This window comes from Eupeodes corollae, chromosome 1 (assembly GCF_945859685.1).
Source record: "Eupeodes corollae chromosome 1, idEupCoro1.1, whole genome shotgun sequence".
NCBI classification, from domain to species: Eukaryota; Metazoa; Arthropoda; class Insecta; order Diptera; family Syrphidae; genus Eupeodes; species Eupeodes corollae.
In genome coordinates, this window is record NC_079147.1 from 140158244 (window position 1) to 140179259 (window position 21016).

The window sequence follows — 21016 nt, forward strand, 5'->3', positions numbered from 1 at the left end:
GGGTGGTGTCGCTGTCTTTATACGAAAAGGCATTAATTATAAAGTCATAAACAACAATGAATTGCGAAAGCTCAAGACGGTAGAAGTTTGTGTTGTATGCATCTCTATCTCTCAAGGGAAACGGATGTATATGATTGCGGCTGGAGCTCCGCAGGTTACTTACTTTGCTTCAGAACTCGAGATTCTTTTTAGGGAACTTAAACTGAGCTTGGAAGAAAGTTATTTCATCTTGGCCGGTGATTTGAACGCAAAACATGAAAATTGGGGAAATCAACATAATAATCCCAGAGGTTACCATCTTTTTAATTTGATGAATCTTTACAGCGTTAAATATAGCGTCGACCTGCTGGCTACTAAAAAGCCATCGTATCCAAGAAGCGGCTCCTTTCTGAATCTTTTGCTGTACGACACTAAACTGACAGTTACAGACAAAGTGGGTCATCATCCTCGAAACTGCTTACAGACAGTCGAGTACGACATTGATCACTGCGGACTGGCTACTGTAATGCAGATTCCGAACGAACACGTGGAGTTGAAGGAATACGTTGCAACGCGCTCTTGCAATTACAGTAAGATGCGTTGGCCTCGTTTCACCAACGCCTTAGCGAGAGAACTTCGTTCGAGTGACATAGCCCCACCCAATAAAAAAAACCTGATAAATACAGAAATTGACAAACATTTACAAGAGATGGACGAAACAATAAAACAAACGATGGAACGGACAATTCCAAAGTACAAAGAACGGGACCAAATGGACGCTTACAGAAACGCGACTATTGAAGCACTGCGAAGGCACAAGAGTGGCTTACTGACAAGACTCAAAAACTTCTTCAGACGACTTACAGACCCACATGACTTAGAGGTTAGGACACTGAAGTCGTCAATAAAAAATTTCAATCTGTTGATTAAGGATAACTACAGGCTATCAATTAACAAGTACTGGGACCGCAAGATCCGGTCAGTTAATTCGAGTGACCCTAGTATGTTCCCTAAAATCAACAAGATATCCAGGAAAAAGAACGACAATGACCTTAAGAGTCTGAAACTCCAAAGAACCGAAGAGAACAGAGACGTACTCAGGACAGCGAAAATAGATCCAGAAGAGGTCATCGATTGAAGATCCGATTCGTCCCAACCACGAACTGGAAAATAGAGCCCTACCTAATCACTTTTACCTTCGAAATGATATGACACAATGGCGATCTGAGAACCGCGGTTTCATGACGATTCCTTGGCAAATGCCATAATCGCCGAGCAAACGGGACCAAGTCCCTTGTTAGTGACGAAGGTTGAGCTTCAGCTCATCTTCAATTGAATAAAAAGTCAGCCGGTGTCGATGGTATCTCCAACGTTGTACTAAGACATTTACCGACGGAAGCAATTGTCATTTATACCACACTCTTCAATAATGCACTGAATAATGCATATTATCCAGTGCATTGGAAGACCGCTGTGGTTCATCCTCTCCCGAAAAAGGGAAAGGACAACTCCAACCCGTCAAATCTTCGGTCGATAAGTCTTCTTTCGAGCATCAGCAAAGTTTTCGAAAAGATCATTAATAGGGCTCTGACTAAGTGGGCTGCGGACAACATAATAATTCCGGATAAACAGTTCGGGTTCAAGGCGGGTCATGACACAATTCATGCTGCGTCTAAACTCGTTTCGGATATCCAATGGAATAAATCAAAACAACAATGCACAGGTGCTGTTCTGGTTGATTTGGAAAAGGCCTTTGACACCGTATGGTTAGAGGGTCATTACCTAAAACTGAGAAGGCTTGGCATAAGCAAGCCATTGTTGCATATACTTTATGATATGCTTAAAGGTAGAAAGTTTGTTGTCAAAAGTGGCAATGTAACTTCTACCACAACATTCTCAATTAAAAATGGTCTTCAACAGGGAGCGGTGAATTCACCGATTCTCTTCAGCATTTACACCAGCGATCTGATAGGTAGTCTTACAAAGGCAATTGCGTACGCCGACGATCTAATTGCTTACAGAACGGCCCGAAAGGTTGAGGTTATTATAATTCTCTTTCTGCGTGATTTCGACAAGATTCAGCCATGTTGCGACTACTGGAAACTGAAAATAAATGTCCAGAAGTTGGAGACAATTCTGTCCCGGACTCCGTTGGCTAGGGCCACGAGGGATACGTGCAAGAATTGGCGAAAGATGGTCATCATTGATCTTCACGGGCAGCGATTAGCGAGCAAAAGTGTAGTGAAGTACCTCGGTATCTGGTTAGATCAGTATTTATATTTCGACAAATATATAAATGCTGCTCTGACCAGAGCCAGAGGAGCCTTCGCTCTGACGAAACGGCTGTTTTTTAGCAGTCGGCTTGACCCCAGAGTGAAGGTAATTTGCTACATGGCCCTCATACGGCCGATGATCGTTTATGGTTGTCCTGTGTGGTTCAACGTTGCCCCTTCCCAGATGGAGAAGTTTCGACAGTGTTTACGACGCTATACCGGCTTATATCGAACAGCCGAATCTTCTTATGTGCAATGCTATTCCAACGAGGTCCTATACAACGGGGCTCGAATCAACAGAATTGACAATTTCGTAATAAAACTCGTTCGAGGTCACATTGTCTTCGACCAACAATTTAGTTTTCGGGGCGTTCTATCCGAACGACGAGTATTTTGAAAGTGCACGCTTGAGCGGCTTCATTTCAAAAGAGGCATTCCTCTTTTAAGATAGATGCGGTCTGTTATAGGATAGATTGGCAGTTCCGCTAATCTACCACGTCAGATGAAGAACTCCCATACAATCGGGACGTCGAGGCACAAGGCGGAGCAGAGCTCCTTCGGTTCAGTAGCGGGCGGTGTCCGAACGGGACCGAACTGATAGTGTGAAGCAGGAGAACCAGTTTTGGTGGCTTCAATCGGCACTTGATATTGGGTAGTCGGGATGGGGTTTTAAGCCTTGGCCAGCTTACATACTTGTTTTATAGTTTTAGGGTTTAGTTTTAAGTAGAATAGGCATGGTGGCACAAAAAAAAAATTTAAAAAAAGAAAAAATAATTAAAGAAAAAAAACATACAAAATTACAATAAAATATAAAAACAAAAAAAACGTTAGATTTACTGCTGTGGTTGTTCTAGTTTTAAGTAGTTTATAAGTAGAATAGTTAGGTTAAGTTAGCTTTAAGTTTTATATTAAGGACCTTATTTTAAGTAAAAATAAAAAAGGATCTTGATACTGTTTTTTTTTTAATTTTCTAATAAATACTAAATAATAATAAATGAAATTTAAATTAAAGTATAATAAATCTTAGGGCCGAAAGGCATTAGTAGCTTGTGTTATAGTTTAACTTAGAGTGTCCATATGGAACCAATAAGTTAGTTGTAAGTTATGGATAATTAGGCTAGTTTTATGATTTTTTATCTTGCTTTAAGATAGGTTTAAGAATGAATTAATAAAAATGAATTAAAAAAAAAAAGTGCGTTGGACTGTCATGCGAGAGGTCTTGGGTTCGATCCCTGCCTATTCCACCTAAAGTTTTATTCACGGGTACTGCCTCTTGCGAGGAATTGACAAATTCTCCAAGAGTAATTCTTGTCATGAAAAGTGCTTTCTAAAATTTGCCGTTCGGATTCGGCTTAAAACTGTAGGTCCCTTCCATCCCAGACAACAGTACTCGTACACAGGAATGGTTGATAGTTGTCAGTCACTAGGCCCTAGTTCTCAAACGGACTGTTGCGCCACCCAAAGTCGATCACGAATGTCTATAGTTGATATTCATAGTACCAACTCAATCTATTTGTTGATACCTATCAAGTATATTGCTCATAGTTGATAGCTATAACAGGGGTGTAGCCTTCATTAAAACTTAAACGTAACAGGCATATTACTAATGCGGTTTTCCATGGGTGAAATAAATAATTTATTTTTGTTTTAGATCTGTCGAAACAATTATATGTTCCCTGTTTTTGGATTCCATGGGGAAAATAAATTGATTTATTTTTGATTTAAGATCAAATCAGCAGTTCCTGGATTTTTCGTATTTTTTTAAAATACAATTATTAGTTGGAAATTTTAAAGGTACATGAAATTACACTAATACAATTCGTCTTTACCGAAATATTAAAAGAATTAAGTCTAAACTGATTAAAGGCAGACGACATTGTTATAATGACTTTAGGGAAATGTTTACCTTCACTTTGTGAACTTCCTACAATTAGGTCTTAATATGCTCTATATGGTTATATTATTACTGGTACGGATATACCAGGCGACATAAGGGACTTGAAAGTAAGTCAAGTTACTAGTATCTGATTGGCTACCTGCCAAAAAAATGCCTTCCAATTAAAGCAACTTTATTGGAAAGTTGTCTGGAAAGTAAGCCAAGAATAATCTCCCTTACTATCAAGTCAAGTGAACTTATTTCAAAATGACAACTTATCATGTTTTTCATTCAAGTGAAAGCTGAGCTTTACTACACTATAATTTATTTACATATTTTTTGCACAATTCCATTTAATGTTTTCTGTAAAAGGGTTCCGTCTCAATTTAAAAAAGAAATAAGAATTATTGCTTTACAATACAAAGACAAATAGTAATCGACTTGCAGCTTGTCTGAGGAGTGTTTTTTAGACAATAATGTGGTTGCATCCTCCCAGAAATTAGTATGGTTTACCGAGGCGCCCTAAATCTTAATTCTCATCAAACTTCCTATACTCTTCCCAATTCTTTCCCATTCCTGGGGAGCACAATGGATCCAAAGTGATCCAAGTGAGGTCCTTACAGGCACATCACCCCATACAAACTAACCTAATCGATAAAATCGATTAAAAAAAACGATAAAAATGCATTCATTTGTTAAGACAATCTAGATTTGCCCATGGAACACATGATTAGTTTAATAAAACATTACTCTATTCACTTTAAATAAAAACAAACAATAAACCGTCCAATATGCCTAGAGTTTTAAGCATTCTAAAATAAAAACTGAAACTTTTATTTATTTTTCATTCAGGCAAATACATTTCTGGCCCTTCAACTCGCTTTAGTTTCCTTTTTAATTGTTTTTTTAAAACCCAAAATTAAGTATTACTGAAGTCCAGAATTTTTTTTTAAAATCCAACCGCTATGTGTGATCAACAAATTTTATTCGAAGTTCCTGAAGAAAATGTAACAGGCGAAGCAAATGCCGATATGTTACAAGAACCAATTAGTAAAGCGTGCTCTCCGCAAGATTACGTCCAGCAAAATTGCTCGCCAATAAAATGTCAAGTCCCATCGTCTTTTGAATCATGCCAAGCTCAAAACCCTGTTAATTGCTCATGTGATATGGATTGTTGCTATGAACAGCCTCCACGGCAGCCAATGTGCAAGCCTATGGTTAGCTATGTTCGTCCGACTCAACCTATAGATACGAATACTATCTATAAGTGTTCCTATGTTGGGAATTCTGGATACAAGCGAGTTATGCCGATTCATGTACAGGATAGTATGCAACCATTTCAAGGTCCAATGGATGCTAATACAATCCAGAAGCTTTCATTTCAACCTCATTGTCAAGCTGTACGTGCCCAGCCTATAAAACCAAAAGAAAACACCCAGCGATTTAATGGCCAATTTTATGATTTAACAAGCCAAAAGCATGACTTTGTTCCAAAATGCTATAGCAAGAGGCAGCCTCTTAAAGTTTCAGATGGAATTATAAAACTGTGTGCACCGTTAGAAAAGTGTACCATCAACAAACTTTCATACATGCCATACGACATCTGTAATAATCCTCCACCCAAACCTATAATTCAAACGGGGCACTATATTCGACCTGATGCACCCGGTGAACGTTGTACTGTTCAAAAGTTGAGTTATCTGCCTGTGCCATTACCTGTCAAAGATGATATGCCTTGGGCAAGAAGGGTCCATGTGGAACCACCTCCATGTGGTCCACTTTGTACTACATATAAACTTAGTTTTATTCCCAATTGTAATCCTAAGAGGATCCCAGCTCTGGCGCCGGAACAAGCTATTAAAATATTTGGTTCGGAAATGCCTGATAAAAACACGGTCTACAAGCTAAGCTATTTGAAGTCATGTGGTACTAAACCAGGACTAATTATGCCAAGACCTGGAATACATTTGCCTTCAGGAAGAATGGAAAAATGCACAGTTTATAAGGTAAATTTTCAAAAAACAGAAAACGGCTTTATTCATACTAAAAACACAAATTTCCTTTGGCAGTTATCATTTCAACCTCAAAATTGCCCTGAACGTACAAAACCCTGTCGGCCAAAGGGAAATGTATGCAGATCGACTGAGCCCATTCAAGATATTACAACGCAAAAGCATGATTTCGTTCCAAAACCCAATTGTCGACGTGGTCTTCTTGTGCCTCCGACATCAATGTGTACACCTAGTTGCCCAATGGAAAAATGTACAATCAACAAATTATCATATTTGCCTCAGGTAAATCCGGTTAAAACGGGTCCTATTTTACCAAGACATGGATTGGCCCCAATCGATGCACCAATGGCAAAATGCACAACTTATAAACTAAGTTATATGCCTGTGCAAATACCTCCAAAAGAGGTGTTACCATGGGCAAGACAAACGTCGTGTATGCGTCCGACTGCGCAAATTGAAAGATGCACAATACAAAAGTTAAGCTATGGAGCACCAGGAAAATTCATCCAAAAGGGTAATTGTGGTAAGTGGAAATATATTTTTTAATATTTGAAATTTATCTTCCAAGCAACGGATGAGAAATTCAGTTCAGGGCAGGTTTAGACACCATAAGGGACTTCATTTGCAGTCAAATGCAATCTTTAAACATTACTTTTACCTAAGGCAGCTAGTTAGTTTTTCAAATGTCACAAATTTCAAACTTGGAACTTTACTTTACTCACCTCTTAATCCAATTCAATGAACAAAAAGTATTAAAACATTATTGCCAAAACACATCTCAAGCAAGCTACAAGTCAATCACGATTTGCATTTTGTGTTGTACCTAAAGAAACGTTACTTATTTCTTTTTCAATCTGACAAGGAACCCTTTTGCACAAGATATTACAGAAAATTTATAAATCATAGAGTAAAACAGCTTTCAGTTGAATAAAAAATGATATTTTTCTAGACCAACTTTCCAGTCAACTTTCCAATGAAGTTAACTTAATTAGAAGGCATCTTTTTGACAGCTGGCCAATCAGATGCTAGAAACTTGCCTTTGTCCCTTATGTAGTCTTAACCTGCCAATTATCCTATTATTTTTTTACTTTGCTTCATCATAATCTTTGGCTCGAAAACCGGGATCCGGTCTTGGTCTCATTTCTTCTCTGTATAGTTTTTTTTATTGTAAAGAGTATAGAAGGCTCTTTGGCCTCTTTGATCAGCAGCCCGTGTATTTTCTCTTCTGTGTTTTTATCGGCTGCTGCTCTTGAACCAAGGTATTTGGGTATTTGCACCACTTCAAATTCGTGCTCCGCTACCATGTCTCAAATTTTGTGTCTGCTCGATCTGCAAGAAGGAATCGTGTAAAGCCTGTTAGGTTCTCCCGATGATTTCGATGTTGTCTACGTAAGCCAGCATCTGGATGGACCTAATGACGATGGTCCGTCTTGTTGGCGTGCCAGAGTCTTGGGATACTTTCTCCAACCTCCAACGCCAGGTTGAACCATCTCCTTGTCGGAGTCCATTGCAGATGTTTATTGGTCTGGATAGCAATCTGGCTATTATACACGTGGCATGATGGTTAGTGTGTAGGACTGTCATACCAGAGGTCTTGTGTTCAATACCTGCCTGTTCCATCTAAAGTTTTGTTCGCGGGTACTGCGTCTTGCCAGAAATCCCCCAATTGTAATTCTTGTCATGAAAAGAGCTTTTACAAATTATTCGGCTGAAAACGGTAGACCCCATCAGTTTCCTCAAGGTAAAAATCTGAAATCGGTTATTCATTTGCCTGGGATGAAGCAACATTGATATTATCCTATGATATTTTTAGCGTTCTTGTATAGGATAATGGATACCTAGTATTTTATGTTCAACAACGTGTTACTTCTATAGTTGTTGTATGTTGCAACATTTCCTTTCTTGTGTATGGAGCCATCGGCTCCTGTGGCTTTGTTTTGTATAGGCATTTTTACAACCTTTTCCACCTCTTCTATGTTTTTATCTTCCTCCTCAAAAATCTCCTTTAAGTTGAAAATATTAAAACAAAAAAGAATCCTGTTAAACGACATATTCGTAGTTCAAATTTGTATTGCGGTAGTCCCTGAAACTGTTCTAATAAGCCAAGCTATAAATTTAAATAAAAAATAGCAAGCCTTAGCAACTTATTTAAGATGACTTTGCTTGGCTGACGATCTTTTGGAACATGTTTAACATTGGTCAGATGAACCTAAGGGACTTGAAAGTAAGGCAAGTTTTTAGTATGTATCTACTCGTAATTGACCAACTGCCAAGTCCGGTATTGCACAGCTCATGTTTTTCCTTGCATCAATTATGAAATAGAAATAAATCTGTCTCGGCATGCACGTACAAGCTATTCCATCTAAATAGATATATTTTACCCATGGAAAACTCCATAAGGCAGCGTTATTCGAAGTTTGACTGGAAAGTTAGTCAAGAAAAATCTTCATAACTATGGAAGGTACAGACAACATAAAAGACTTCATTTGCATTCAACTGCGTTCCTTGAATGTTAATTTGGACCAAAAGCCGAGAAAATCGGATTTTTAGGTGTTTCTATTTAGTTTTGCTTTACGTCAAATCAAAGGGGGGCGCAACAGTCCGTTGTGAACTAGGGCCTAGTGACTTACAACTCTCAACCATTCCTGTGTGAGAGTACTGTTGTCAGGAATGGAAGGGACCTACAATTTTAGGCCGAATCCGAACGGCTAGTTTGAGAAAGCACTTTTTCGTGACAAGGATTACTCTTGAAGGATTTGTCGATTCCTCGCAAGAGGCAGTACCCGCGAAAATTATTATTATTATTTTTTTTTAATTAAGGTGGCACAGGCAGGGATTGAACCCAAGACCCCTTGCATGACAGTCCAACGCACTAACCATCATGCTACGGGTACTACGTAGGGTGTTTTTAAAAAGTCTCCTAAAGCTTTTTGGTGTTTCCTATTAAAGAATGGGCAGGTTCAGACAACATAAGGGACTTAATTTGCAGTCAACTGCATTTTTTCAACGCAATTTTTGTACAAGTCAGTTAATTACTTTTTCAACTGTCATAAATTTCAAACTAAGAACTTTACTTCACTAACTTCTACCTTCAGTTGATCCTACAAAAACTACCAAAAACCATATTGTCTACAAAAAACTCCTCAAGCAAGCTACATGTCAATCAACATTTGTATATTATATTTTATGTTTTTTTTTTAAATATATTACTTATTTCTTTTCCAATTTGACAAGAAACCCTTTTCAACAAAACATTATATGAAATTGGTCATAAAATAATAATCATAGAGAAATAAAGTTCAACTTTGAGTTGAATGAAAATATATGGTTTGCTGTCATTTTGACATAAGCTGACTTGACTTGTTAGTTAGGAAGATTTTTCTTGACTTACGTTCCAGTCAACTTCCCATTAAAGTTGTTAATTGGAAGCTAATTTTTTGGCAGCTAGCTAATCCGATACCAAAAACTTGCCTAACTGTCAAGTCCCTTATGTCGCCTGAACCTGCCCAATTTCTTTATTTTACCTTTTGAAAGTAGATTTGAATGTCAAATGCCTCGCTGAAGTTTTTCGAATACTTTTATAACAAATCGGAAAATTAAAGTAAAATACCCTTTGTTTTGTATTATTTGTATTAAGTTTCCTTTCTGTATTAGGACTGTATAATTTGTTGATTTGAAGATTCTCCAATCTTAAGATTTCGTTTAATGTCTATAATAAAAAAATAAAAATGATAGGAAATCTGTTTGGTCATTAAATGTTAGATAAGTTAGATAAGTTTTTGTTTTCTGTACCAATGTCCAAGATGTTTACTGTGTGGTGTCTAAAATTGAAAGAGTTAGAATATAGATTTACAAGAGTGAATTAAATTAGTTATTTGTTGAATAAAATAGGGTGTTGTTATTGTTTGGCATTTTTACAAAAAAAATATTTTGCGATCTGATTTCAAAACACCCTTTAAGAGCTCCCAACTATAGTTCGGTCCATAGATCGTAAAACTATTTCCAGTATTATAGTAAAAATATAACTCAATAAGTATGATATTCGTTATCAAGGTTAATAGCTAGAAATTTCGTACAATACGTATTTGTGTCGGTTGTGAGTTTGTTTTCTTTATTTCCATTTCTTTTGCCGGCTAATTATACCTTTCGTGTTTTGATCCTTCAAATTCGTCGAGCTAACCCGTGCCCCCCCCCCCCCTCAGCGTGCCAGTCCTAAGGTTCATTACTTCCTTCATCTAATCTTTCATATTCATCGACACCTCTCTATCCAGTTCCTTGCTTTTTTAAATTTTATACCAATTTTCCCGAATTCCCTACCATTCCATACAGTAGGTTAGGAACTTATCCAATCCAATCCTAATAAAAAATCTAGCTCATAAGTAACATATCCATTTTTCGAAGTCATTAATACTTTTTTTATTTCTCGTGAAATTGTAAACAAAATTTATTAATATTTAAATCTCTTTACAGGTTGCGGTTATTCCAATAAGACAATGACAACGCAATACCCAAAAGCCGCCGTTTGTGGTTGATATAAAGCCAATTAAAAATTTTAATAACTTACAAATAAAATGCATTTTTATTTCATTAAAGATTCAATAACAAAAAAAAACTTAATTTTTTCAAGCCATTTGAATGTGCGTCCTCTTCGCAACATGTTTCCTTCTTTTGTCTCGCTGCTTTTTCGACTGTGTAGCCTCTCGAAACAACTCAACACCCTCTCGTTCTTCAATGTCGTGTTGCAACAGTTGCAATCCATAGTAATTCATTCCCACCATATCACGACATTCAACCGTTAATTGTTGCAAGCATCTTATAATCTTTCCAATCACCGGCAAAAGAGTTTGATTACTTGTGATTGGCTTTTGATGGATTCTAAAGAGAAACAGCACTACTTTGCATATGATTTCGGTTTGGTCCTTTCGGCTATCGGCTATTTTTGGAACTCTTTCAAGAATATCACAAACACTCGAAAATGGCAGAAGTACCAGTGCTTCTTCCATGTCAAAGGCCCTTATTCTTTGTAAAGTAGCAAGAAGAAAGTCATCCGGAGTCTTTGCATCGTAAGCTATCATAAGAGGATGCAATTCGGGAGCTTCATCTGCTTCGTATTCTCTTAAGATCTCCAAGCACTCAAGAATGCTTTCGGCTGCTTTTTCTGCCCCTACGGTCTTACGAGACGGTAGCTTAAGACCAGGCAACATAGGCACAGAATTATCCTCGCCTGTTGCTAGAGTCCGATTTTCCATCTCCTCTCGCTCTTCTTCCTGTACGTCTTGTAAGACTATAGGCTCTTCGGTTCGTTCGTACAATCGAAGTGTCCGGTCGGACCCACAGCTTACCAGGTATCGGCCATTCGGGCTAACAGCTAAACTGTACGCCTCCCCAACATGCCCAGGAAGGGTGATGATTTTTTCAAACGAATCTCCATCCCACTGTTTAATCTTACCATCTTTGCCGCAAGTAAAGAACATATGCGTTTTGGGGACAAATTGAACTGCCATTACGGAATCATCATGCGCAAACAACGAACGATGACAATCCCCGAAATCCAGACCCCACACTTTGACATTACGATCTGCCGAACCAGTGACAATGATAGCCGAGTCGTACGAAATATCCAGACAAAGTACTGGTAATTTGTGTCCATAGAGGGAAAGATAAAACTTAAAGCTGTCCAGAAAGAATATTTTCACTGTAGAATCCAATAAACCGACAGCTAGAAACTTCATATTAGGACTAACTTTGACACACAGGACCGTCTCTTCGAGCTTAAGCGTATTCACGTGCAACAAAGACAAAACTTTAGGTCTAATTACTCCATCGTCGGTATTTGTGTTGTCAATAAGTTCGAAGGACCAACTCTTCACCGTGGTATCGCTGCTGCCTGTCACACAACCCTTCATGTCTGGCAGCAAGCAAATGGACCATAGTTCGTTTTCATGGGCAGGAATCTCTTCAACTACTTCGCCAGTTCCAACATCAACAATTAACAACACACCCGATTTCAACCCGAGGAGAACATAACGATCTCCAGGTACAAAGCAGGAACTGAGCACGTACCCTGCCGGAACTGTTCTTAAACATTGCGATGATTCCCTGTTCCAAATCTTCACTGACTCACCACCGCCTGATGCTATAGCCAAGTTATCTGAACTGAAACAAACTGTCCTCAACTCTGACTGATGACCATTTTGAGTAATGGACCGTAACAGTTTCGCTTCACCCTGCTTTTCTAAAACATTCAGAGAGAACATTTTCAAGCTGTTGTTTGAGAGATTTGCTATGATTCTTAGTTCATTGTTGACTCCCATCAGAATATCTATAGACTTAATCTTACTCTTTACTTTGATGCTAGGTAAGCGCTTTATTTCGTCGGAAAGAGTCAGTTCCTTGGAACAATCGGCTCCCCCTTGGGTAACAGATTTTGCAGATTTCTTCAAACGCTTAGCCAAACGAGAATTGGCTTCTTCCTTGGTGCAAATATAGAAATTTTCAATGATATCATCTGTCCCGTGGCAACTGATTACTCGTTCAGTTGGATCAGCAACAAGGTTAACTGTTCTTCCACGCCCCGATTTCTGTATAACACCACAGTTTGTAACAGTTATTGGACTTATGGTGTCTTCGTCATCCAAACTGAGTCCTTCAACAGCTGACTGCACGTTATCAGCAATCGTATCTCGACTCTTTAATCTATAGATGTTCATGGAACTTTCTCCAGTCCCTGCTATCATGAGGTCTTTGACAAAAGTCAGAGCCCACACTTCGGTTCGGTTGTCAACGATAGTTTTAAAGCACGTCTGCGTTTCAAGATTCCAGAACTTGATGTGCGTGTCTTTGGAACAAGACACCACTATGTCATCAACTCCAAATCTCTCCAAGAAATGGGCATCAGTGATGGGACCATTGTGTCCAATCAAACGTTGTTTACCGGTCTGGGTGACAATATCGCACACGACCAGTTCAGTATCCAAGCCACCTGATACCAAACGAATTCCCATTGCGTCGTAACGCAATATAGTAACCGCCGTCTTGTGGAGTGATAAAGAGCACACAGATGATCTAGAAGCAATGTCAAAGATTTCTACCACGCCGTCAGAGTACCCAACAGCAATATGAACACGATCTGGACTAGCCCGGATAGCAGTCACTTCCTGTTTGTCTCGTTGGAGGCACATAACTTTTTCACCCAATCTGTAATAAACATAAAACAATTAAGAATATTCGTGAGAGCAATATATCATATAATAGATAATACCTTATATCCCAAACGAGGGCATTTTCAGCTCCGCCAACAACAACATATCTGCCTTCGATGTTGTCGTATACAAGGAAATTTATGTTTGGTCTTCCACTGGCAATTATATTAAATGTATTATCAAGTTTATAAGCCAAGTATTGCTTCGTTAAACCCATGATTTGAAATTGTTTTCACTTCTGTTTTTAATTTAATTTATTGCATTTAAAATTTTTAAAACTTTCAAGAAGACGAACAAAATTTTGACATTTGTAAACAACGTGCGTTCATTAAATTTCGAGGAATGCAATAAGTCAGAGTTGTTATAATGAACGATGCACGTGCAGAAAGAGGATGTCAAAACATATTTTGATGAAAGAATTCAGTGAAAATTTGGGAAATCTCGAATACTTGTTTTTCATCACCCATTTTTGAAAAGCGTCGTCATAAACAGCTCGCTAGCCAGTATTTGTTGAAACATTTTAAAACAGCACCTCCGACTTAGCGCCACTGCATATCAAGAGGAAAAATCTGCCAGCAAAGCAATTGGGTCGATCGGGCTTTTAAAAAACTTGTTACCGACTTTACCAAATTTTACAGTATGTGTCATAAAGCATTACGTTGCAAAACATAATGTAGCTTCAAACGTCGGGCGTTGAAAAGAAAGTTTATTTAAACCTACACTTTTTTAATTTATTTCTTTTGTATTTTTATAAATTAAAAAAAAAGAAAATGGATGACACTTACAATACAGTTGTCAGCTGTCAAAGTGTTACCTAAATAGATCTACTCGGGCGTTGCGGTCGATTGTATAGTATATGAATGTATGTGTATAATTATTTATTTTACAAGTTTTATCCTTTTCATGTTTTCACAGAGAATTTTGATGATGTTTTATTTCATACAAACTGAAGACAACATGAAGTACATTAGCTATTTTTAGTCAACGATTTAAAAACATTTAACTTTTATTTCTTATAATTCATCCTTATATTTCAAATTGGTGAATTCAAATTGCTGTACCATGAACAAATTATTGTAGACCTTGATTATAGAAATGGCAAATAATATCTCGCTTGAAAGAAAATAGAAAGAATATTCAATATAATCTTGAACTGGTTCATTATAAAGTACATATATACATGAATACATTCCACTGTCACTTGTGGAACATAAATAAAACGTCAAAATTAATCCAGTTGCATTGCAAGTGGTGAACATAAACCGTCGATGAGAAGTGATAATTTCTTCTTTTTAAAAACAAATTTTCTCTATTAAATAATAAATTCCTATTCAATGGACTCTCAAATTAGAAACGTAATATTATCTCCTTTGATTAAATACAAATGACAAATCAATTATTTTCATTTTTAGTTCAAAGATTTCCTTCTCTTATACAACAAAGTAACTGAGTTGTGCTTCACAAGTTGTGTGGACAACTTTTTTACCAGAAACATTGGGATCAATGAGGTGATAACATATAATAAATATAAAATAAAAAAATACATTTCTTAATTGAAGTATTAATAAATATTTTAGTCGGAATGTGTTGACAAATGTGTAACAAAATTTGCCCGCTTTAACCAATCTATGATGAGCGTATATGTTGAGGTACAAACCGATATCAACTTCCGTCGAAATCAAGAGCTTGAAGCTGCAACCAAACAAGCTGCTGAAGCAGCTGCTGCGAATGCTTCTGCTGCACCACCATCAATAACAATACAAACTCCAACTAGTGACAATACGATAGGAAGCGTATCAAACGCTACAGTCTAGTCAAGCATTTGATTTCTTTTCTATTACAATAAGATTTATAAGTTTTAAGTTAGATTTGTTTATTTCAATTTCAATTGACATGGTCAATATTTGTGTTATAGCTTTGATCGGGCTTCCAGGTGCTGGTAAAACAACATTTTGCAAAAATATGGTTAAACTTTGTGATAGAAAATATAACATCATACACATTTGCTATGATGAAATCTTCCATTTCCATCCGGAGACAGAGAAAAATGAACATACCTTTAAAAACGAAAGGAAAAAAGTTGCTCAAAAAATCGAGCAAATAGTAATAGACGAGATAAAATCGTCCAATACTTGTCAAGATAACCAAGAATCTTGCTTGAATTCCTCAAACAAGTGTGTTCTATTAGTTGATGACAATAACTACTATGCTGGAATGCGATACGAAATATATAAAATTTGTAGAAGACACCAAGTGTCGTTTGGCCAAATTTACTTCCCAATTGGTATAGACATTGCCCTAGCTCGAAATTCTATGCGGGAACAAGATGCCATACACTCTGATGTATTAATCAAAATGAATAAACGTTTAGAAGGGCCCTCAGGAAAAAATCATTGGGAGAAGAATACACTAGTCATTAACAATTCTGTAGATGTCGAAGAGTTTTGGGAGTTTTTAAAAGCTTGCTTTCTCAACCCAGTAAGGAACAAACAAGAAAATAAAGATGATACAACAACAGAAGTAAGTTTTATTCATGAAGTAGATATTTGCTTGCGAAGACGCATAAAGGAATTATTACAAAACACCGATGAAAACCCAAATGAAAAAGCGATAACATTGAATAAAAGAAGAAAATGCATTTTATTGGAGTTAAAAAATAACAATGACTTTGATGACATTTCAAGTGTTAAAAGCATTTACGACCGCTTGACTTTGTAACATTTAATAAACCAAATAAAGAACCATGCCTAATATAACACGGATTATTGTTTAATCATTATCATTTCATTCTGTTTCATTAAACAAAGAAAAATAGTAACTCGTTGTTTGGAGAACCAAAAATTTAAAATTTGGGAAACATGTTAAATTAGGCAATGAAATTAAAATGTATTAAAAAGCCTGGGTCTGGGTTGGATTTTAATATTTTTTTTTTATATTTTATTATTTCGCGCTTAACGTTTTGCACTATGATAAAGAAGATCTTACCTTTAAATCAGGACTTTCAATGTTTATATTTATCTTTTCAATCTTCTAAAAAAACTAAAATTTTAGGACCAGATTCTTAAGCAAATTAAACTCAAAGAACATGTAGAACAATTCAATAGAAAAAGTTACAACGAGAAGGTTTATCACTCCACGTTTGTTAGCGAGGTGCAAATTCATAAAATAATTTGACCCTCACTCATAATTTCCCATCCCATTCTTCGATTTGTCTAAAACTAACATAATATTAATAACAATATTTTGAGTGAGATAACAAATTTTAAGTTAATATCATTCTTTCTTTCCCCAACAGTTGAGTCGGAAACCATATTTTTATCAGTTATTTGGTTTTCGTGTTTTGTGAAAAAAATTTTCAATTAGATTTTCTAACAACATCACTAATATACTAACCGAAAACCAGTTTTTACCAATTTTGTGTAGATTTTTTAATCTTTAAAAAAATCTGAGTATGAATTAATCAAAACAAAAAAATACTGGATATTGAAAACAATATTTTTTATAAAATGAAATAAGTTTAGATATATCCTTAATTTTTGCCTAGATATTCCAGACATTCGAACATCAATTATTACCAACTTTTAAAGTTATTTTTTTGTTTTTATATTGTTTTTGTAAAATAAACCGTTACTTCGATTTTTCTCAAAGTTTTACCAGATGTCAAAAACGTTATTCTTCATCGTATTCAATTATTTTGGAGGTATAATCATTTTTTGTTCGTAAAATATTCGAGATGACAAATATTTTGTCTGCATCTTTCTGTGTTACAACAACATTTATATGGAGGACGAAAAATGGTATCAACTTACGGACGTACAGACGTACGTGCACACGAACACACGGGCATACTCTTAAAATTATTTATTTATGGGGGTTTCCATAAGTAAAATAAATCAGTTTATTTTTGATCTAGAGCTGTCAAAACACAAATTTCCCCTGTTTTTGTATTCCATGGGGCAAAATAAATTGATTTATTTTTAATTTAAGATTAAATCTGTAGATCTGGACATTTCAGTAGATTTATTTATTTAAAAAATATTTAACTGTTAATTCGACGGCTCTACCGCACTCTACAAAAAGTACACGAAGTTACACAAATAGTAGTAGACTGTAGGAGACTGTAGTACCCGTGGCATGATGCTTAGTGCGTTGGACTGTCATGCAAGGGGGCTTGGGTTCAATCCCTGCCCGTGCCACCTTTATTTAAAAAAAAAAGAATTTTCGCGGGTACTGTCTCTTGCGAGGAATTGACAAATCCTTTCTTGTCGTGAAAAAGTGCTTTCTCAAATTAGCCGTTCGGATTCGGCCTAACATTGTAGCCCCTTCCATTCCTGACAACAGTACTCACACACAGGAATGGTTAAGAGTTGTTAGTCACTAGGCCCTAGTTCACAACGGACTGTTGCACCGTAACATTTCTTACGATTGTCAAATGAATCGTGAGGTCGAAGCTTCATTGTGATAGCATGCATTGAATTCCTATGGCTGAGCTCGTAAACGTCAGCCGAAGCTGATGTTTCAGCCATTATGCTTTTTTATTCTCAATTTTTGAGTTAAAAAATGTTTTTTCAAATCTCTGCATATGTTTCACTTGATTTAAGAACTTAGTAAAAGAAAAAGTATAACACATTATTGTAGTTACATATTACAGTCGTTTTGTATTATTTTCGTTTTTATTTTGAATACTGTTTTATGAAATTAACCCTTCCGTCGAAACGGGGAGAGATAGATTCCCTCCCATAGTTCAAATTCTTGCATTAGACTGTACTAAAAACCAACGGTGGGGGGGGGTCGTAGGGGTCATCAATTTTTGACTGGTGGACGATCCAGCGGGGGAGTTAATATGAGCCATAAAGTAAACAGTCTACTTGGATAAGTAAAGATTTCATTTAAAAATTGTTAGTAATTTAACAACATTCACCAAAAAGCGGTTTGCGGTCAAAAACAAATAAAATTTTTGTTTTCACTCAATTTAGAATTTGAAAAAAAAACTTTATTCATGCTTTAAATTACTTTCATGAAATATGTTTCAGAAAAAAACCAAATATTCAGGTTTTTTTTCAAGAAACCTTGGATAACAAATCGTTATTTAAAAATATGTGATTTTTCTGTACAAGCTCTAGTCGATGATCAAATTGATGATGACTTTTGGTGATCAAAAATTTTGTTTTGATTTTTAAAATAATATTAATTTTATTTACAAAACTCGATTGAAATCTGTAAATGTAAGGTTAAGATCCACATTATGTTATTTAAATTTTGTTTGCTTCCTTTACAAAACATTATAGAACATTTTAAAGCGGTGAATAAGAACTCATCTAAGTGTGTGCCCCCCTGATTAAAAAACTTGATCCGCCCTTGCTAAAAACAACTTTATTACTTCTTGGCGCTTTTAAGATGTCGTAATCTCCAGTTGACAAAAACTGTTTCAATATATATTTGACTGTGTTTTCCTTTGATTTGAAATACAAATTATATCCTGATCGATCGGAAATCAGACAAAGATTTTTGTTTGAATTGCTCAATTATTTTTCGCTAATAATGTATTCTTCTATTTTTTTATATTCAAAAGTGCAGCGAATCCTTTAACTGGTTTGTAGCTTTGTATATAAACTGAATAGTATTATCATGGAACAGAAAATTTTGGTACGAAAGGCGGACCATGAGGGCGCTGTGTGTACGCAAATTTGGTGTGGAATCTAAGAGCGACTGGAAGTATAAAAATATTGAAATAAATAAATAAAATAAATTACTCAAATGTAAACAAAAATCAGTCGTTGCCAACGTTACCTGAGATTTGTTTTATTCATACCTATCAATGTATAGAAGATATGCATATACAATACATTATAGTTGTATATGTTTTAAATTTGTTAGCAGAAATTTGTATTCATTTGATTTCAGATTTTCTATTTTTGTGAAATCTGAAAAATTTAAAAGCAACGTTTTCAAATTTCAGTTTTGATACAATGCTACGTTGCCATATTTTAAATTTTTCCATAACAAATACATTCGATAGGTATTTTTTAAATTTGTTTTTTTTTATTTTAATGTAATGTTAAGGAGTGGGTGGGTTATGTAGGTGTGTAGAAAGCTAAGTATTAAGGAGGTTGGTATGTATTAAGCTTCATTGTTAGGACTCTGTGACGTCATAAAACCATATAAATATTCTATATCAACGCACGCACCGTCAACGTTCACATCGTCAATGCTTAAGATGTTGATTATCACACGATTAGACAAAATAATATTTATTTAAGCCAACGTTATTTTTATTTTGTTTCATATAAGGGTGTGAAAGAATGTTAAAATTGATACAGTATAAGCATATTACATAATTGTTGTGTGGTTTTTAATTATTGTAGTTCTACAAATGACGTCTATTTTACGTCAAAGAGTCAACGCGTTGACCGTTTACGTTGACCTTCTAATAGTAGCTTCAGACTTGTTTGCAGTGCGAAACAACTGTGTTAAAATTGGAAAAAATGAGAATTTATGCATGTTTACCTATTTTAAAACATATTTTTCTATATTTATCCTTTTGGAGTTAAAATAGGTATATGAATAAGTACGATAGTATTTGTTTAGGTTGGCAGGTTGTTGCGTAGATAAAAATGGAAGGAAGCAAAATAAAAATATATTATACCAAAAAGGTAACAAAATTAGTTTAAGAACCTACTATTTTCCTTACCCTCATTTTGGTTGTTTCAAAAAACGGACAAATAGCTAAAGATTACTACACTATCTTCTTCTTAATTCTTGCGTTCTTAGGAAAAAGGACAAATGGCTTTGGTTTGTCAGGTGTAATTAATTATTTAAGTTATCACGTTACAAAAATGACATACTAATTTTAAGGAATTTAATTAAGGAATAAAGATTAAAAAACCTTAACATTGAAGAAATACACATCAAATCTCAAATCAAAATTAAATTAATTTTTTATTTCTAACTTAATCTTTGTGAATTTTAATTTTCACCTCAATTACTATTGATTTATTTCTATTTCTATGGTGCTAATATCAAATCATTAATAAAAAAAAAATTAAATAAGTGACCATTAAAGCTGTAATTTGAACATGAATATATCGAGGCCTTCCCACAAATTTATCGTAAGCACCAAAATAAATTTAATCGTAAACGACAAATTAAAAGCTTACTGCTGTTTCTTGAAATAACTTGTACCCATAGTCGGTTTTTAAATTATTAATTTTGCTTAAGTTTAGAAATGACAATAGCCTTTAAGGCTCTATGTGTTATTAGCAAATTTTAATGATTAAATTTTCTTTTTGATTGAAAATGTTGCTTACAATAAAATGGCGGGAAGGGCTCGATATTTTTAATATAGCGGCTGGTATGCAACCCACACTGATAACTTCCCATTCCAATTAATTACTTAACTTTTGAATTTTAAACAAGATTAATTTTACCAGACGTCAAAAACGTTATTTTTCGTTACCTACAATTGATTTGGAGATAAAATCATTTTTTGTTCGTAAAATTTTCGAGGTGAAAAATATTTTGTTTTTCAGTTTGTTCGTATTACCTATAAAAAAACGTTGATTGGAATTTTTCCAAAAAAATATATTTGTTTGGTATCGTTCGTGAGATATTTAGGGTTTACCAAAATATTTACCCTTTTTTCAAATAACTATGTCAGAAAAACCACCCACGCAA

The 21016-nt window shown here is 35.4% G+C and overlaps 4 protein-coding genes across 4 annotated transcripts; 3 read left to right on the top strand and 1 right to left on the bottom strand.

Annotated features, from left to right (window-relative positions):
* The first annotated feature begins 4935 nt into the window (after positions 1 to 4935).
* On the top strand, positions 4936 to 10760 carry LOC129939483 (stabilizer of axonemal microtubules 1). The gene is made up of 3 exons (XM_056047507.1): positions 4936 to 6134; positions 6198 to 6663; positions 10611 to 10760. The coding sequence occupies exons 1-3, from the start codon at positions 5094 to 5096 to the stop codon at positions 10670 to 10672; spliced, it is 1569 nt and encodes a 522-aa protein (XP_055903482.1). The 5' UTR covers positions 4936 to 5093; the 3' UTR covers positions 10673 to 10760.
* Positions 10701 to 13691, bottom strand: LOC129939482 (WD repeat-containing protein 3). Its single transcript, XM_056047506.1, has 2 exons — positions 13402 to 13691; positions 10701 to 13337 (listed from the first exon to the last, which is right to left on the bottom strand). Exons 1-2 carry the CDS (start codon positions 13557 to 13559, stop codon positions 10763 to 10765), a joined length of 2733 nt encoding a protein of 910 aa, XP_055903481.1. The 5' UTR covers positions 13560 to 13691; the 3' UTR covers positions 10701 to 10762.
* An 858-nt stretch (positions 13692 to 14549) lies between these two features.
* Positions 14550 to 15208, top strand: LOC129938841 (mitochondrial import inner membrane translocase subunit Tim10B). Its single transcript, XM_056046634.1, has 3 exons — positions 14550 to 14697; positions 14755 to 14850; positions 14920 to 15208. The coding sequence occupies exons 1-3, from the start codon at positions 14677 to 14679 to the stop codon at positions 15154 to 15156; spliced, it is 354 nt and encodes a 117-aa protein (XP_055902609.1). The 5' UTR covers positions 14550 to 14676; the 3' UTR covers positions 15157 to 15208.
* A 27-nt stretch (positions 15209 to 15235) lies between these two features.
* Positions 15236 to 16098, top strand: LOC129938840 (L-seryl-tRNA(Sec) kinase). The gene has a single exon (XM_056046632.1). The coding sequence runs from the start codon at positions 15236 to 15238 to the stop codon at positions 16058 to 16060; it is 825 nt and encodes a 274-aa protein (XP_055902607.1). The 3' UTR covers positions 16061 to 16098.
* Positions 16099 to 21016: the final 4918 nt, after the last annotated feature.